The sequence below is a fragment of the Drosophila takahashii genome, chromosome 2R, assembly GCF_030179915.1.
Source record: "Drosophila takahashii strain IR98-3 E-12201 chromosome 2R, DtakHiC1v2, whole genome shotgun sequence".
Taxonomy (NCBI): Eukaryota; Metazoa; Arthropoda; class Insecta; order Diptera; family Drosophilidae; genus Drosophila; species Drosophila takahashii.
This window is the reverse complement of record NC_091679.1, coordinates 451,987-466,846: the sequence shown is the minus strand read 5'-3', so window position 1 is coordinate 466,846 and position 14,860 is coordinate 451,987. Positions and strand designations below refer to the sequence as shown.

Below are 14,860 nucleotides of genomic sequence, written 5' to 3'. Positions count from 1 at the left end.
TTTTTAAGATTAAGTTAAGTAAATTTAGGAATAATTTATTTCTAACTTATCTGAATTTTTCTGGACGCTGTTATGCCGCTGTAGAAGTCGATGGATTGAGCGGTACTTGATGTCGAAGATGTTGGCTCCTTGCTGCTTGAAGTCGTCTTTCTGGGGTTGTGGGTCTTCTTTTCTTCTTTTGGAGTTGATTTCGTTTTTGTTGTTTTTCAATTTTGTCTTTGAGATGTAATTTTTGTTAATGTTATTTTGTAAGCAGGTTTTTTGTAATTTTTTAATGCTTTGTTCAGCACTATAGGCACTTCCAACATTTTTGGATTTTTTGAAATTTTATTTCTCTTGTGGATTTATTCATTTTCCAATGCAAGAGTATTGCATTTGTAATTAGGCACTTGTCACAAATGTTATTTTGTGGGCACTTTTTTTTTTTTTTAAACGCACTTTTCCCAAAATTTGTATATTTTTTGTTATATATATCCGCTGTTTTGGCCACGGACACGCCTTACCAACTTACTGGTTTTAATATATAAATCACTATATTTCTCTATATATTTTTCCGATGTTAAGGTCTCGGAAACGCCCTACTGACTTTAGCAACCTGTAGCTGTTAAAAAACAGAATCTTTAAGGTGCTTAAAAACAAAAAAGACTCTTTATTTGTCTTTTTGCTTTTATTTTGTTCAACACTTTTGTCTCTTACCTCTGGTGGCGGAAAACAATCGTGTGAATCTGTTTGCAACCTGTAGCTGCAAGTGTCTAGCACTTGACAGAATCTTTAAGGTGCAGAATATCTCTGAGTCTCTTACCACTGGTGGGGGAAAACTGCAGAGTAGTCTGGCCAATTGTTCCGCAAGGAATCAAAGGCTCGAATGACCAAAATGAAAGGGATTCCTGTAATAAGGAAAACAACCTTCACGTTTGAGTTCTGTATAAAAACTGATTTTATTTTTCTAAGTCTTCGCTTACGTAACTAACATGAAAATCTTATGATATACTTATCTATGGTCTACGCAGAGACCACATCTGTTTGCCTGAGCGGGAACCTTATCAACGGCCTCCCGCAAGGCGACCCTTTGTACAGTGTGAGAACTATATTTATGGTCAGGCTCAAGTGGCCTGTACTTAAGATTACAATTGTTCGGCACTGCACCCTTGTAGGTTTAAAATAACAGATCATTATTTACGGCTCTAGATAGATTTACATATTGACATTGACAGAGCTCGTAAACTCTTAGATTTATTATAAAAAGTGTTCTTCTTGAACACTTGATATGTACAAATTGAGGAGACAATATCAATCTGGTATTGTTCCGTTTTTTTCTCTGTGTATGTAACAGCTAGAAGGAAGCGTTTCCGACCCCATAAAGTATATTTATTCTTGATCAGGATCACTAGCCGAGTCGATCTAGCCATGTCCGTCTGTCCGTCTGTCTGTCCGTCTGTCTGTCTGTCCGTCTGTCTGTCCGTCTGTCTGTCCGTCTGTCTGTCCGTCTGTCTGTCCGTCTGTCTGTCCGTCTGTCCGTATGAACGCTGAGATCTCGGAAACTATAAAAGCTAGAAGATTGGCATTTTGCATGAATATTCTTAGAGCTCCTACGCAGCGCAAGTTTGTTTCAAAAAGGTGCCACGCCCCCTCTAACGCCCACGAGCTCCCTTTAACGCCTACATTTTTGAAGCTATTATGAAAATAGTAACTGATATGTATTCCCTTCGTCAATACCTATCGATTGGCCAAGTAAAAAATTTCCACGCCTTCTCTAACGCCCACAAACCAAATAAACGCTTAAACCTGGCCAGCGCCTACATTTCCGTCTTTCATGACCAGTAGTACCAATATCTGCCGGTAGATGGCACAATACAATATACACTAGCGCCATCTAGGAAATGGCATTGGAAAAAATCTGCCTTTTTTTCTGTGGTCACTCTAATTAACAATATGTTAATGCAAATTTTAAATTATTTTGAAATGTGGCGCGCATTTTCTCTCTTTTTGCTCGTATACGTTTTTCACAAGTGCATTCACCTGCGCTAGAGAGAGACAGAAGATGTGCTAGGCAGAATTGAAAGTTCTATAAAGCCTCTTTTAGAAAGAGATCCCTAAGTAAAAATCGAGCTGCGAATAACATATAAGAAGGCATATTTCTATTAAGTTGTTTAGCTGAGTAACGGGTATCTAATAGTCGAGGCACTCTACTATAGCGTTCTCTCTTGTTTTCACTGCTGTACTCAGATTAGCTAAGGAAATACCAAGGGTCTTTGGCACCAAAAAACCGACTAACTTTGCGTTTTTTTCCATAAAAACTGGTTGGATAAATTTAATTCAAGCCTTTAATATATTTCTAAGTGTCATTTTAATAACATCCACCAATTTTTATACCCGATACTATCGGCTAATATAACGGTGGCAAAGCGATTGCTGGAACACTATTAAAACAAAAGGCGTTTTGCGGTGTTCACTGTACCTCCGCTAAAAATGATCGGATTTCCCTTTTTTTTATTTCGCTTAAGAATTATAATACCCGCCCCCTGGGAAGAAACATAACATACAACGAGTAAGCATACATATTGCTGACTAACGTCCCGTACCCCACACTCCGAACTTACTACGCCTCTGCCTAGGAACCTGCTTGCGAACGCTTTTCCGCTCATAACAGTCATCGTTCCAATTTTCACAGTCAAGAGGAAGTATTCAGAGTTGCACCAACAAAACATCGCCTAACTATCGCATAAAAGAGCCCGTCAAAGTCCGTCAAAATTGGATGGCGGAATAACTGGGAAATTTTCGGAACGGAAAACCTTAAGCCTTATGCTAAAAAATTCTTTGATGCGGGTAAAGAAGCTTTGACTCTTCATGTATCAATGTAGTTTCTAGGAGTTTTTTATCAAATAGCTGCAACAATAGTTAGCGATATCAAATCAGCGGTAAAACTAGGTCTGTGGCGAAATTAAGGCTGAAGTTATTTCTTTGGCCCACTGGATCTCATCGACTATAATCGATAAAAATAAATAAAACAAGACAGAACGCTATAGTCGGGTTGGTGTCCCGACTATCTAATACCCGTCAATCAGGTAAAGGGAGTGCGAACGCTTTACTCGGGTTGGTGTCCCGACTATCTAATAATCGTTTTTAATTAAAACCGTGACACGAATTTACCTCATTTTTTACGTACTCATTTTTTTCCAAATCGATTTTATTTATTAGGAGTAGTTAGTAGTATTTTTAAAGAAAATTTAGGGAATCACAAGCCATACTTAAGTGTTAAAGTTCCTTCTAAGCTGCAAATCAGATTTTAGCATGGATGATGACTTTGAAATAACCAAATCCAGGCTTGGAAACTGTTTGGATCGTCCAATTGGCCCAGACTTCTTATAAACATGATCCTAACTTAAGATAAAATACTAACCGTAGCCCCATTCTAGATTTAATATTTTAAAATTTATAAGTAACACAAGTGTACTTATTATTTTGACCACACCAAAACCGACCTTTCGCACAAATGTAGGGCTAACATGGATTAGACAGGTTTTACTGTATCCATTGTTTTTTTAAATATTGCAGAACAGAATAACTTTTCCAAATAAAAAGGTTTGGGAGGTCTGGCCTCAAAACCTATAAAGATATCTCTTAGCAAGTGAGGATGTAACGTGTGTATTTATTATTTTGACCAGTAGTGTATATCTCTTCTTTCCTCTCTTCGCTCTGAGCTCGCTCAGAGTACAAAGAGAACGTTCGTCAGCGGTGATAGAGAAGAAGATTTTCGTGACGGTCATGAATTGATTTTACTCCGTCCCCGAAAATGCATAACGCGCCTAAAGAAGTTTCACTTCAAAAATTCGATCAAAAATAAGAGGTGCAACATTTCTGAAATATTTTTTTGAAATTAAATTCTAATAATTAAACATTAAAAATAAAAAAAAATAAAAAGTCAAATCGGAATAAAAACAGGAAAGTTTTACCTTCTTGACTTTATTTCTCCGGGTAAGCCTACATATTGGCCAACGGATCCAAATATGAAACCGGACCTGATGAATTTTGCCATCACAAGAAGAGTGCCGCAGGCTCATGTTCGTGTGGAGCACTAATCAGATCTATCATCAGATCATTCGCCCATCTTGCTTCACCTCTACGACCATCCTCAGGTTACAGAACGGTTACATTCTCTAACTACTGGTAAAACAGACTGGCTCAAATACAGAAAGTATGTAAGTACTCATATTAATGACCGCCCAAACATTTCCTGTGAAGAAGACCTCGACAATTCAGTTGAAGAGTTAGTGAATGTTATTACACTGGCTGCACAACATTCCACGCAACCTATAACATCTAATAAACCATTTAACAGCAGACGTGCTTCTAGGCACATCGAAGAACTGCTATACAATAAGAGAAGACTTCGTCGAGAGTGGCAAGCCCATAGATCCCGAGCCTCAAAGGAGCGCCTAAAAATAGCCAACTGCATGCTCCGCAAAGCACTAGAAGCTGAGAAAAATAGAGATGAATTATCCTGGAAAGCTAAGTCAGGCATATGTCCACCAATAGAAAGTGAATCACCCCTACATACGCAAACAGGAACTTGGGTCCGCAGCAACGAAGAGAGGGCGAATACATTTGCCCACCACTTAGAAAATTTCTTCAAACCACTTCCAGCAACGAATAGCTTTGAGCTGCCAATAATCTCCAATCCTGAAGCTAGCCCGCAAATTATATTCCATCCAGAAGAAATTACAAGAATCATACAGTCCCAAGACAAAAAGAAAGCGCCGGGTCACGATCTCATCACCCCAAAAATGATTGTAGAACTTCCAAACTGTGCAATACATCTTCTAACCATAATATTTAACAGCATGATGAATTTGGGATATTATCCTCAACAATGGAGGAAGTCTGTCATCATAATGATCCATAAAGCCGGAAAGGACAAGTCCTAGCCATCGTCATATAGGCCAATCAGCCTTCTGCCGTGCCTATCAAAGATATTTGAAAAGCTGCTCCTCAGTCGCATCAAGCAATACTTACAAGCCCACAATGCAATACCAATGCACCAATTCGGATTTCGTGAAAAACACGGAACTATTGAACAAGTGAACCGGATAACCTCCGAGATACGAAATGCATTTGAAAGGCGAGAATATTGCTCTGCTGTCTTTCTGGATGTCGCACAGGCCTTCGACCGCGTGTGGCTGGACGGCTTAATTCATAAAATCAAATTAATACTTCCACAAAGAACCCATACAATTTTGGAGTCCTACCTACACAAAAGAAGCTTCGCTATGCGATGCAAAGACTTCCTCTCTGATTATCACCCAATAAAAGCTGGAGTACCCCAAGGAAGTGTGCTTGGGCAGAAATTGTATATTATTTATACAGCAGATCTACCGACAACCACTCTTACAACAACCTCAACCATCCTAAGTCGGTTTAAATGTCCTCTAAGAGCAACGCTTCTAGAACAATGGCTAGCAGACTGGCGCAAAAACGTCAACGAACAAAAATGCAAATATGTTCCTTTTACCCTAAACAGACAAAACTGCCCTTGACTATCCCTAAACAACATTATTATGCCACAAGCAACTGAAGTTACATATCTAGGAGTCCACCTGGATAGACAACTCACTTGGCGTAAACATATCGAAGCTAAGAGAAATCATTTGAAATGTAAAGCCAGCAATACAATTTGGCTAATAAACGCCCACTCGCCATTAAAATTAGAGTACGAAATACTTTTGTATAATGCTGTCCTAAAACCAATTTGGACATATGGTTACGAGCTATGGGGAAACGCATGTGCCAGCAACTTAGAAATAATCCAGAGAGCTCAATCAAAGATATTGAGAACTATAACAGGAGCACCGTGGTATATACGGAATGAAAATAATCATAAAGATCTAAACATAGGCTTAGTTAAAGACGAACTCGACAAAGCGAAAGCAAAGTATAATCTCAAGCTCCAGGCCCAATGCAGTCCTAAAACCAATTTGGACATATGGGTCCGAGCTATGGGAAAACGAATGTGCCAGCAACTTAGAAATAATCTAGAGAGCTCAATCAAAGATATTGAGAACTATAACAGGAGCACCGTGGTATATACGGAATGAAAATATTCATAAAGATCTAAACATAGGCTTAGTTAAAGACGAACTCTACAAAGCGAAAGCAAAGTATGATCTCAAGCTCCAGGCCCATCCTAATGACCTTGCGCGGTCTCTAATCTGGACCACAAGCTATACACGACTCCGGCGAAGAGACCTCCCCACCCAGCAGCAATAGTTCGGGCCGTTATTCTAAAAAAAAAAAAAAAAAAATTAATTTGTAATTAATTAAAATATAAAAACTAGATTAAGATTTGAAAACTTGTCATTAGTCTCTAAGAGAGAAGATTCGATAAATAAAATACCGCTTAAAAAAAAGGAGATAGTCATATAGTAACTCACCTCTTTCAAATGTTTCTCTGTTTAATTTGAGAATTTTAAACGAATTCAAATCTATCGCATTAATTGAGCTCAGTAGAAAAAACATTAATTTTGTAACACAGTGTTATCGATTAAAAACGGCTCTAACGTTTTCCGTTTTAATTTGAGTATTAATTTTTTTTTTTTTTATTTATTTATTTAAAGTTAGCAAATATCTGCCAACATAAACATAGTACCCTACTCACATCAAGTGGGAGGGGGCAAGGACAGGTAAGTTAGTTACAATTTGTTACAAATTGTTACAATTAAATTAACAGAGCATTCCGAAAATATCAAAAAATACAGTTCATTATATTGCGAACATAAAACGCGAAATGGATCATGTAACTGAAAGTTAGTTTTACAAATATCGAAGGCAAATGGAGAAATGGATGGAGAAACGAATTTGACCAAGAAGGTAGCTTGAATTTACAAGTGCAGTAAATAATTTGTGTCGATGTGTTTCCCAGTTTAAACAACATAGAGCAAACAAAAGGAACTGTTTCTGTACCGATTCGATAAGGTCCTGATAAATGGTATATTGGGGTGACCAAACACACGAGCAGTATTCAAGAATTGGACGAACCAAGGAAATGTATAAATGTTTTGTGGTGTAGGGGTCCTCAAATTCCTTCGACCAACCCTTAACAAACACAAAAACCCCTTTTGCTTTACTAACTATGATACCGATGTGATTAGAGAAATTTAAGTTGTGGTTGAATAACACTCCAAGGTCTGTAACGGAATTTATCCGTTCAAGTTCATTCGACCCAATAGAATATGTAGTGAGGAGAAGCTTCTTCCGATAAAAGGACATAAAGTTACATTTAGTATTGTCCAAAAACAACAAATTTTGGATGCACCAAGAATCCAGATTGTTCAGATCAGCTTGCAAAAGTGCCTGGGAATCGGGGTTCGATAACGGCAAACAGAGTTTTACGTCGTCAGCATACATCATAACATGAGCAGAGAGAACAACTTGGGGCAAGTCATTTATGAAAATTCCAAACAGTAAGGGTCCTAGGTGGCTCCCTTGCGGAACACCAGAGGTCACGTGAACAAGGTTTGAGACTGTACTTTTCAAAGCAATTCTTTGAGTTCGATTTGTCAGGTAGGCTGAGATCCACTTAGTCAACGTGATCGGGAATCCTGTTCTGATGACTGAAGTAAACTCAAGAAGATTTGTAGTCGTTGATCTTCGTTTCATAAAGCCATGCTGAGTTAGGAACATTACTGAGCTGCATTGGTGCTGTAGCTGAGCGGTAATAAGCTGTTCGAAAAACTTGGGGATCGCGCTTAGTTTTGCAATACCACGGTAGTTTTTAATGTCCGACTTGCTTCCCTTTTTATGAAGTGGAATGATAAATGATTCCTTCCAAACTTCAGGGAAAAATGAATGAAGGAGAGATATCTGAAAAAGTTTAGATAACGGTTTGCACAAAACATCGGCACATTTTTTTTAAGGTACAGCTCGGTACAAGATCAGGGCCAGAAGAGAAAGACGTCTTGATTGTTTGCTAATTTTGTAAAACATCGTCCTCACTAATTAGGGGTGTGAAAAAGCAGTTGGAGTGAGAAAAAGGGTATGGGTAGGAAGAGTTGTTATCGTAACTAAAAGAAGTGAACGTGGACTGGAAGAATTGTGCGAATAAGTTCGCAATATCGGAGTCGCTAGAGGCGGATACTGTATCAAGATGAAGGCATGATGGAAATAGTTGCGATTTTCGTTTCGAATTAACAAATGCGAAGAACTGCTTGGGATTGTCTTGGAATTCGATTCTGCAACGGTTTAGGTAACTGTTGTAACAATCGGAATTGTGGACTAAAAAATTTGAACGAGCAATTAAATACCTGGAATGGTCAACTTGCAGCCCAGTTCTCTTATAGTTCTTAAAAAGTCTAGACATGGTGTTTTTAAGGAAAGAGAGTCCACGAGAGAACCACGGAGGCTTATGAGACGCGTTTCCAGTGGGAAATGAGGGAACGAACTTATCGAAGGCTGAATATAGTAAGCTATAAAACTGTTCTACAATATGTGAGGGATTATCATTTGAATCCATAAAAGACCAATCGAGTTCGGATAAATGCCTATTCATTTCAGCAAATTTAGTTCGATTTCGGGACATGACAGTAAAGGAGCTGATGCTTCTAAAGTAACCTCAAGTGTAGGATGATACGCATCTTCAGGATTGGAGAGAGGGCTAATTCGAGTTACATATGCATTTGCGAACTCCGAGGCAAAAATAAGGTCTTAAAATTTGCTAGAGCAGTTAATGACTGAGTTCAGTTGACTTAATAAAAGATCAATAAGACCGTGTAAAAACTCATGCGCTGTGGTAAGAACAAGAGCACTTGAATCAGTTGAGGGCATCCAAGAAATGGCGGGGAGATTAAAGTCACCCATAACAATAAGATGATCGTTATCGCCAAGGGTAGTATGAATACTCTGTATTTGATCCAAATGTTGGAGGTAGAGGCTAATATCAGACCGGGGAGGAATGTATGAGCATGATACGAAAACAAAATAATCGTGAAGTTTAATCCGAACAGCGACAAACTCTAATGTACTATCCGTACCAATTACACAGGCCGACAAAATGTGACATGGGTCGATTTCCAGGCCTGCCACCATTTTATTTCGATAAATAAGGCTTTTCTAAACATAAGTTGCCACTACGCCTATAGTCCATCAGCTCTGGTATTTGCGGTATCTTTAATTTAAGAAAATCACAAAATTTTTTCGGCTTTTGGGATATATCTTCAAGAGTGGTCAACCAATTTTGGTAATCTTTTCGGAATTAAATAGTTACATGTCTGTTTTATACGGTCGTTTTGGAAAATTCAATCCAACTCAACCACAAGAGGAGGTGGGCGCATTCAAAATTTCAAAGTCACAGCAAAGTTTAAAAATCTTCATTTGTGAACAGCGTTTAAAAATTAAATAAAAATATTTTCTTCTACAATGCATTTTTGATCCAAAGACACCTTATGTCCTTACTGTTTAGGACACTCATCAGGTTTTTGTGAATTGTTTTGGAATTTTTAAAAAAGTTTTTCTTACTTCCTTCACAGTGACAATTCACAAACAGTGCCCAAACCTGTCACTATTTTACGTAACGCATAACTATTTTTGAGCACAAGTAACCCTTGCTTTAAAAATATTTATACATGGGCGTAAGTTAAAAGCTGGAGGGGGATTACACTTCAGGCATTTCAGCCCCCAAATAATAGTAGGCTACGCTCATGTGCTTATATTCAAAGCAAAACTACTTAGATCGTTTAGAATTATGTTATTTAAAATTGTGACAGGTTTGGGCACTGTTTGTGAATCGTCACTGTGAAGGAAGGAAGAAAACCAATTTTAAAAATTTCAAAACAATTCACAAAAACCAGATGAGTGTCCTAAAAATTAAGGACATAAGGTGTCTTTGGATCAAAAATGCATCGTAGAAGAAAATATTTTTATTTAATTTTTAAACGCTGTTCACAAATGAAGATTTTTAAAATTTGCTGTGACTTTAAAATTTTGAATGCGCCCACCTCCTCTTGTGGTTGAGTTGGATTGAATTTTCCAAAACGACCGTATAAAACAGACATGTAACTATTTAATTCCGAAAAGATTACCAAAATTGGTTGACCACTCTTGAAGATATATCCCAAAAGCCGAAAAAATTTTGTGATTTTCTTAAATTAAAGATACCGCAAATACCAGAGCTGATGGACTATAGGCGTAGTGGCAACTTATGCTTAGAAAACCCTCATTTATCGAAATAAAATGGTGGCAGGCCTGGACATCGACCCATGTCACATTTTGTCGGCCTGTGTTATCGGAATACGTTGAGAGACAAGGTTGGACTTGACGGCAATGAGAACACCACTGCCAAGACGCACTGAGCGGTCACATCTATAGATAACATAATTACCGGCAAATATTTCGCAGTCAGACACAGAAGAATTAAGCCACGTTTCGGTAAAAGCAATCACATTGGCATTAAAGGAGACACTGTTCACGTGCAGTTTACTAAGTTTGCCCAATAAACTGCGAACGTTCTGGTAGTGTAGAGAAAAAGAATTATTTAGTTTTTTGAACCATTGGTTGAAGGCGCTTGTTTACATATTCGTGAACAATTACATGTTCAAGATTTATTTTAATTAATGTTTTTAAAGATTTCGGAAAAGTAAAAATGCAGTTTTATTGTGTTTATCAATACCTATCGAAATGGTTTTCTCTTAACTTTGAACCTATTTTACAGACGAGTGGATTCTTAATTTGTTATGCAGCCAAAATATTTGAAAAGTGCTTTTCTTTATCTTTCAAGTCTCAAACTCAAAAAATTTTAGGACTATTTTAAAGAAATTATTATCAAAAGACGACATATCTTTCTTTAAGCTATAAATGCTTTCAAAAAATTATTCAAAATAATTAAATTCTTTATTTATTTCTGATGCTTTATCATTTTCTAAATATTTGAAAAGTGCTCTTCTTTATCTTTCAAGCCTCAAACTCAAAAAATTCTAGGAATTTTTTAAGAAATTATTATCAAAAGACGACATATCTTTCTTTAAGCTATAAATGCTTTCAAAACAAATTTTCAAAATAATTAAATTCTTTATTTATTTCTGATGCTTTATCATTTTCTAAGTGGTAATTAAACATTTTTTTATAAACCCAATCATGTGTCATTTTAGACCCTAATTTTGTTCGCCAAGAATTCTTTAAAGATTACTTTCCCCCCTATACGATTAATCTTTTTTTTAGGCCCCATACAAATCTATATATATGTATATATATGTGTATAAGTGACGTATACGCAAATACGCAGTCTTCGGAATGATCGTGCGCCAAGCCTGGAGCCGTTTCTCAGAACTAAGCCGCATAAAACGGTGGCATTTCCATAGCGGATGGTCGAGGTGGAGAACTATCGATGGCACTATCGCCACTATGGATGGTTTGCCACTATCAAGCCGCCTTCGGTAGTGGCCCATCCATTATCGATGGTGCCATCGATAGTGCGCATCCTACATTCCTGCCATTTGAAATCCTTTTCGCCAAATATCTTTGCATTCCGGCTACGTCCGTGGAGTCTTAAAGAACATTCATAAAGGCGGCCCAAATAATATCGGAGAGGCCAACCCGGCCTATTAACATTCTCTTGTTTTTAAATCGCAACTCTTGGCTGGAATAAAGCATACTTTATTGTATTAGTTTCATTCTTTTATTATACCCTTGCAGAGGGTATTATGATTTCAGTCAGAAGTTTGCAACGCAGTCACGGAGACGTTTCCGCCCCCAAAAAGTATATATATTCTTGATCAGCGTCACTAGACGAGTCGATCTAGCCATATCCGTCTGTCCGTCCGTCTGTCCGTCCGTCTGTCTTTCCGTTTCTACGAAAACCAGTCTCCCAGTTTTAAAGCTAGAGGCTTGAAACTTTCCCAAAAGTTCTTTCTATTGCAGGTAGTATATAAACCGACCGGATCGGATAACTATATCTTATACATTACAAAAAACGTTAAAAAATTCTAGCTTCTGTGTTTTTTGAAATATTACCTTCTATTCTTGGGAATATTATTTTTTAAATATTTCTGAATTTCGAATTAAACATTTAAAAAAATCGTACTATATCATATAACTGCCATGGGAACGATTGGAAAATTAATGGGAAAGTAATAGGAAATAAATTTCAGCTTCTTTGGTTTTTATTGTATTCTCCTCTTCTCTAGAATATGACTCTTTTTAAAATATTTCCGAGTTAAAATTTAAATTTTATCAAAATCGGACGACTATATCACATAGCTTCCATAGAAAAGATCGAAAAAATAATGGGAAATTAATTGGAAACAAATTACACTGTGCAGCATTTTTAGTGCTTTTTAAATTTACCTCGATGGATGCTATATTTTTTAATTCGTTACGAATTCCCAAGTTAAACTGCGTTTTCCAAAAAGTTCCCCGACGCAAGGATTCTTAGCAAAAGGACCTCAAAGTTCGGAAAATGCTGAAATTGGTCAACTTTGCGGAGCTCTCAGAGGCAAATGGATGCATGGTTTGATTCGATGTTAAAGTTTTTTAAAAGATACACCCTTTATCTTTTAAACCCCATACTTAAAAAATGTTTAAGATTTTTTTTAAGGCAGAAACAAATTCTAGAAAACATAGTCAAAAAACATAAAAGTATACAGCTGCGGTCAAAATGGTTGTAGTGTTGCCGCCCTGTGTATTTAAAAGTTTGTTGTTGTAATTGATCTTTTCCTGGTAATATTGTATGATTATAATTTTACTATTAGACTAATTGGATAAGAAAAAATTACAACATGAAACTTTTAAAAACACAAGGCGGCAACACTGCTACTATTTTGACCGCAGCTGTATGTTTTTCAGTTGTTTTTTGGAATTTATTTCTGCCTTAAAAAAAATCCTAAAATTATTTTATGTATGGGGTTTGAAAGATAAAGGGTGTATCTTTTAAAAAACTTTAACTTCGAACCAAGCCATACATCCATTTGCCTCTGTGAGCTCCGCAAAGTTGGTCAATTTCAGCATTTTTCGAACTTTGAGGTCCTTTTGCTAAGAATCCTTGCGTCGGGGAACTCTTTGGAAAACGCAGTTTAACTTGGGAATTCGTAACGAATCCAAAAATATACCATTTATTGAGGTTAATTTTTGATGCTGCATAGTGTTATAGCTCCGTTGCTTTTTATTGTACTCTAGAATATGATTTTTTTGAATATTTCGAACTAAATTTAACAAAAATCGGATAGGGAAGTATAGAAAAAATAATGTCTAAAGAATACGAAATTTAACATTTTTACGATTTTTAAGTTAATAGTGCAAGGGTATATAAGCTTCGGCTGGCCAAAGCTAGCTTCCTTTCTTGTTTTTAAATCATAACTTAGTTAAATTAAAGGGCCATTTTATTATATTTGCTAAAAAAAATTTTTTTGTTGGGCTTTTCTATCGATGGCACTATCGACACTATCGATGGTTTGAAATAAACTATCGTCGAATATCGATGACGCCCACTATCGATTGTAATCCACTTCTAACACGCGCTGAGAAGAATAAAATTCTGTATGGGATTGAGGCGGACACTGGCCTTTGAAGAGAGCTGTTGGATGCTTGGATGCAACAGCGTATGATGCCGACCTTAGCAAGTGTGAGCCTGTGCAGTCCAGGTTAAACAGGTTACCCAAGGAAAGGACGCAGACAGTAGTGACGAGGAAATAGAATGTTATAGGAATCAAAATAAAGAAATCACAGACTTACGAAAGCACAGGCTATATTAGGAACAGTATCAATATGTCGAAATGCGATATTTCTGAAATGTACGCGCTGCAGCTCAGACAGCGTTGAATAGACAGGCCCAGAACCTTGAACAGAAGTTCCAGGATTTGGAGGGTAAATTAGGTTCCATTTCTTTAACAAATACGGAGGTCAAGGCCCATGTGGTCATCAGATTCGAAAATAGTATAAGGCTCATTTCACGTAAAACGTGACAGGTCAATTAAGGTCAAATCTCAGAAATGATCGAAACTTTTTGAAGTGAAACTTCTTTAGGCGCGTTACAGATTTTCGAGGACAGAGTAAAACCGATTCAAGATTCATGACCGTCACGAAAATCGTGCATCTCCCGTTATTTTCTTCAACGCTGACGAACGTTCTCGTTGTCCACTTTTTTCCTCTCTTCGCTCTGAGCGCGCTCGCACATGGTGCGAATAAATATGTTTATCTGTCTGTCTCTCTTAAGCGATAGACAGAGATAGCTAGATAAAAGAGAACAGCTCTTGCGTTGATACCACCTTACACATTCCCGTCTGTCTGCCTCATCGGCCCCAGTCAATAATATGTATGTTATAAAATATATTAATGAAAATGAATGAATTTTTTCTGGTCCTATACCGACGGAAGCAACCAGGGTCCCTAGGTTGCTCTAATTCCTTTTAAATATAATTTAAAACCAGCCTGATAATTTATTGAGACATATGGATCATATGGATAATACAACAATTTTGAAACATAATATTAAATATGTTCTGTACAGGACATTATTTTAAGTACGTTTCTTTAAGTTGATACAATAGATTCCTTGGGTTTTGATAAAATCTTTCCTTCTGCTAAATCGTCATGTGCAGGTAGCTCTTTATTCCAGGATTGTACTTCGGCGGTCCCGAAAATTTGATAAACAAGATACGTCAATATTGAAATAACGGCGGCTACTGCAAAGACGCTTCGCCACTGATCAATGGAGTCCTAAAAAATAAATATATATATAGTAGTTTCTTTGTACATAAAGTTAATTATATTATTTATCTATCGTAGAGTAAAGGGGTGTATTATATTCGTGCAAAAGTATGTAACAGGTAGAAGGCAGAGTTTCCGACCCTATAAAGTATATATTACACTGTGCAACATT

At 37.1% G+C, this 14,860-nt stretch overlaps 1 protein-coding gene across 5 annotated transcripts in view; it reads right to left on the bottom strand.

Annotated features, from left to right (window-relative positions):
• MFS17 (Major Facilitator Superfamily Transporter 17) overlaps positions 1–14,860 on the bottom strand; it is a 327,725-nt gene that overhangs the window by 86,913 nt on the left and 225,952 nt on the right. For 2 of the 5 annotated variants that reach the window (XM_070212613.1, XM_070212614.1), the window contains one exon: positions 14,393–14,697. The exons of the other annotated variants lie outside the window; for them this stretch is intronic. In XM_070212613.1, the coding sequence (XP_070068714.1) occupies positions 14,512–14,697 (186 nt within the window). In that variant the 3' untranslated portion in view covers positions 14,393–14,511. Of the gene's footprint in view, positions 1–14,392; positions 14,698–14,860 lie in introns of those variants that run through there. 5 annotated transcript variants of the gene reach the window in all.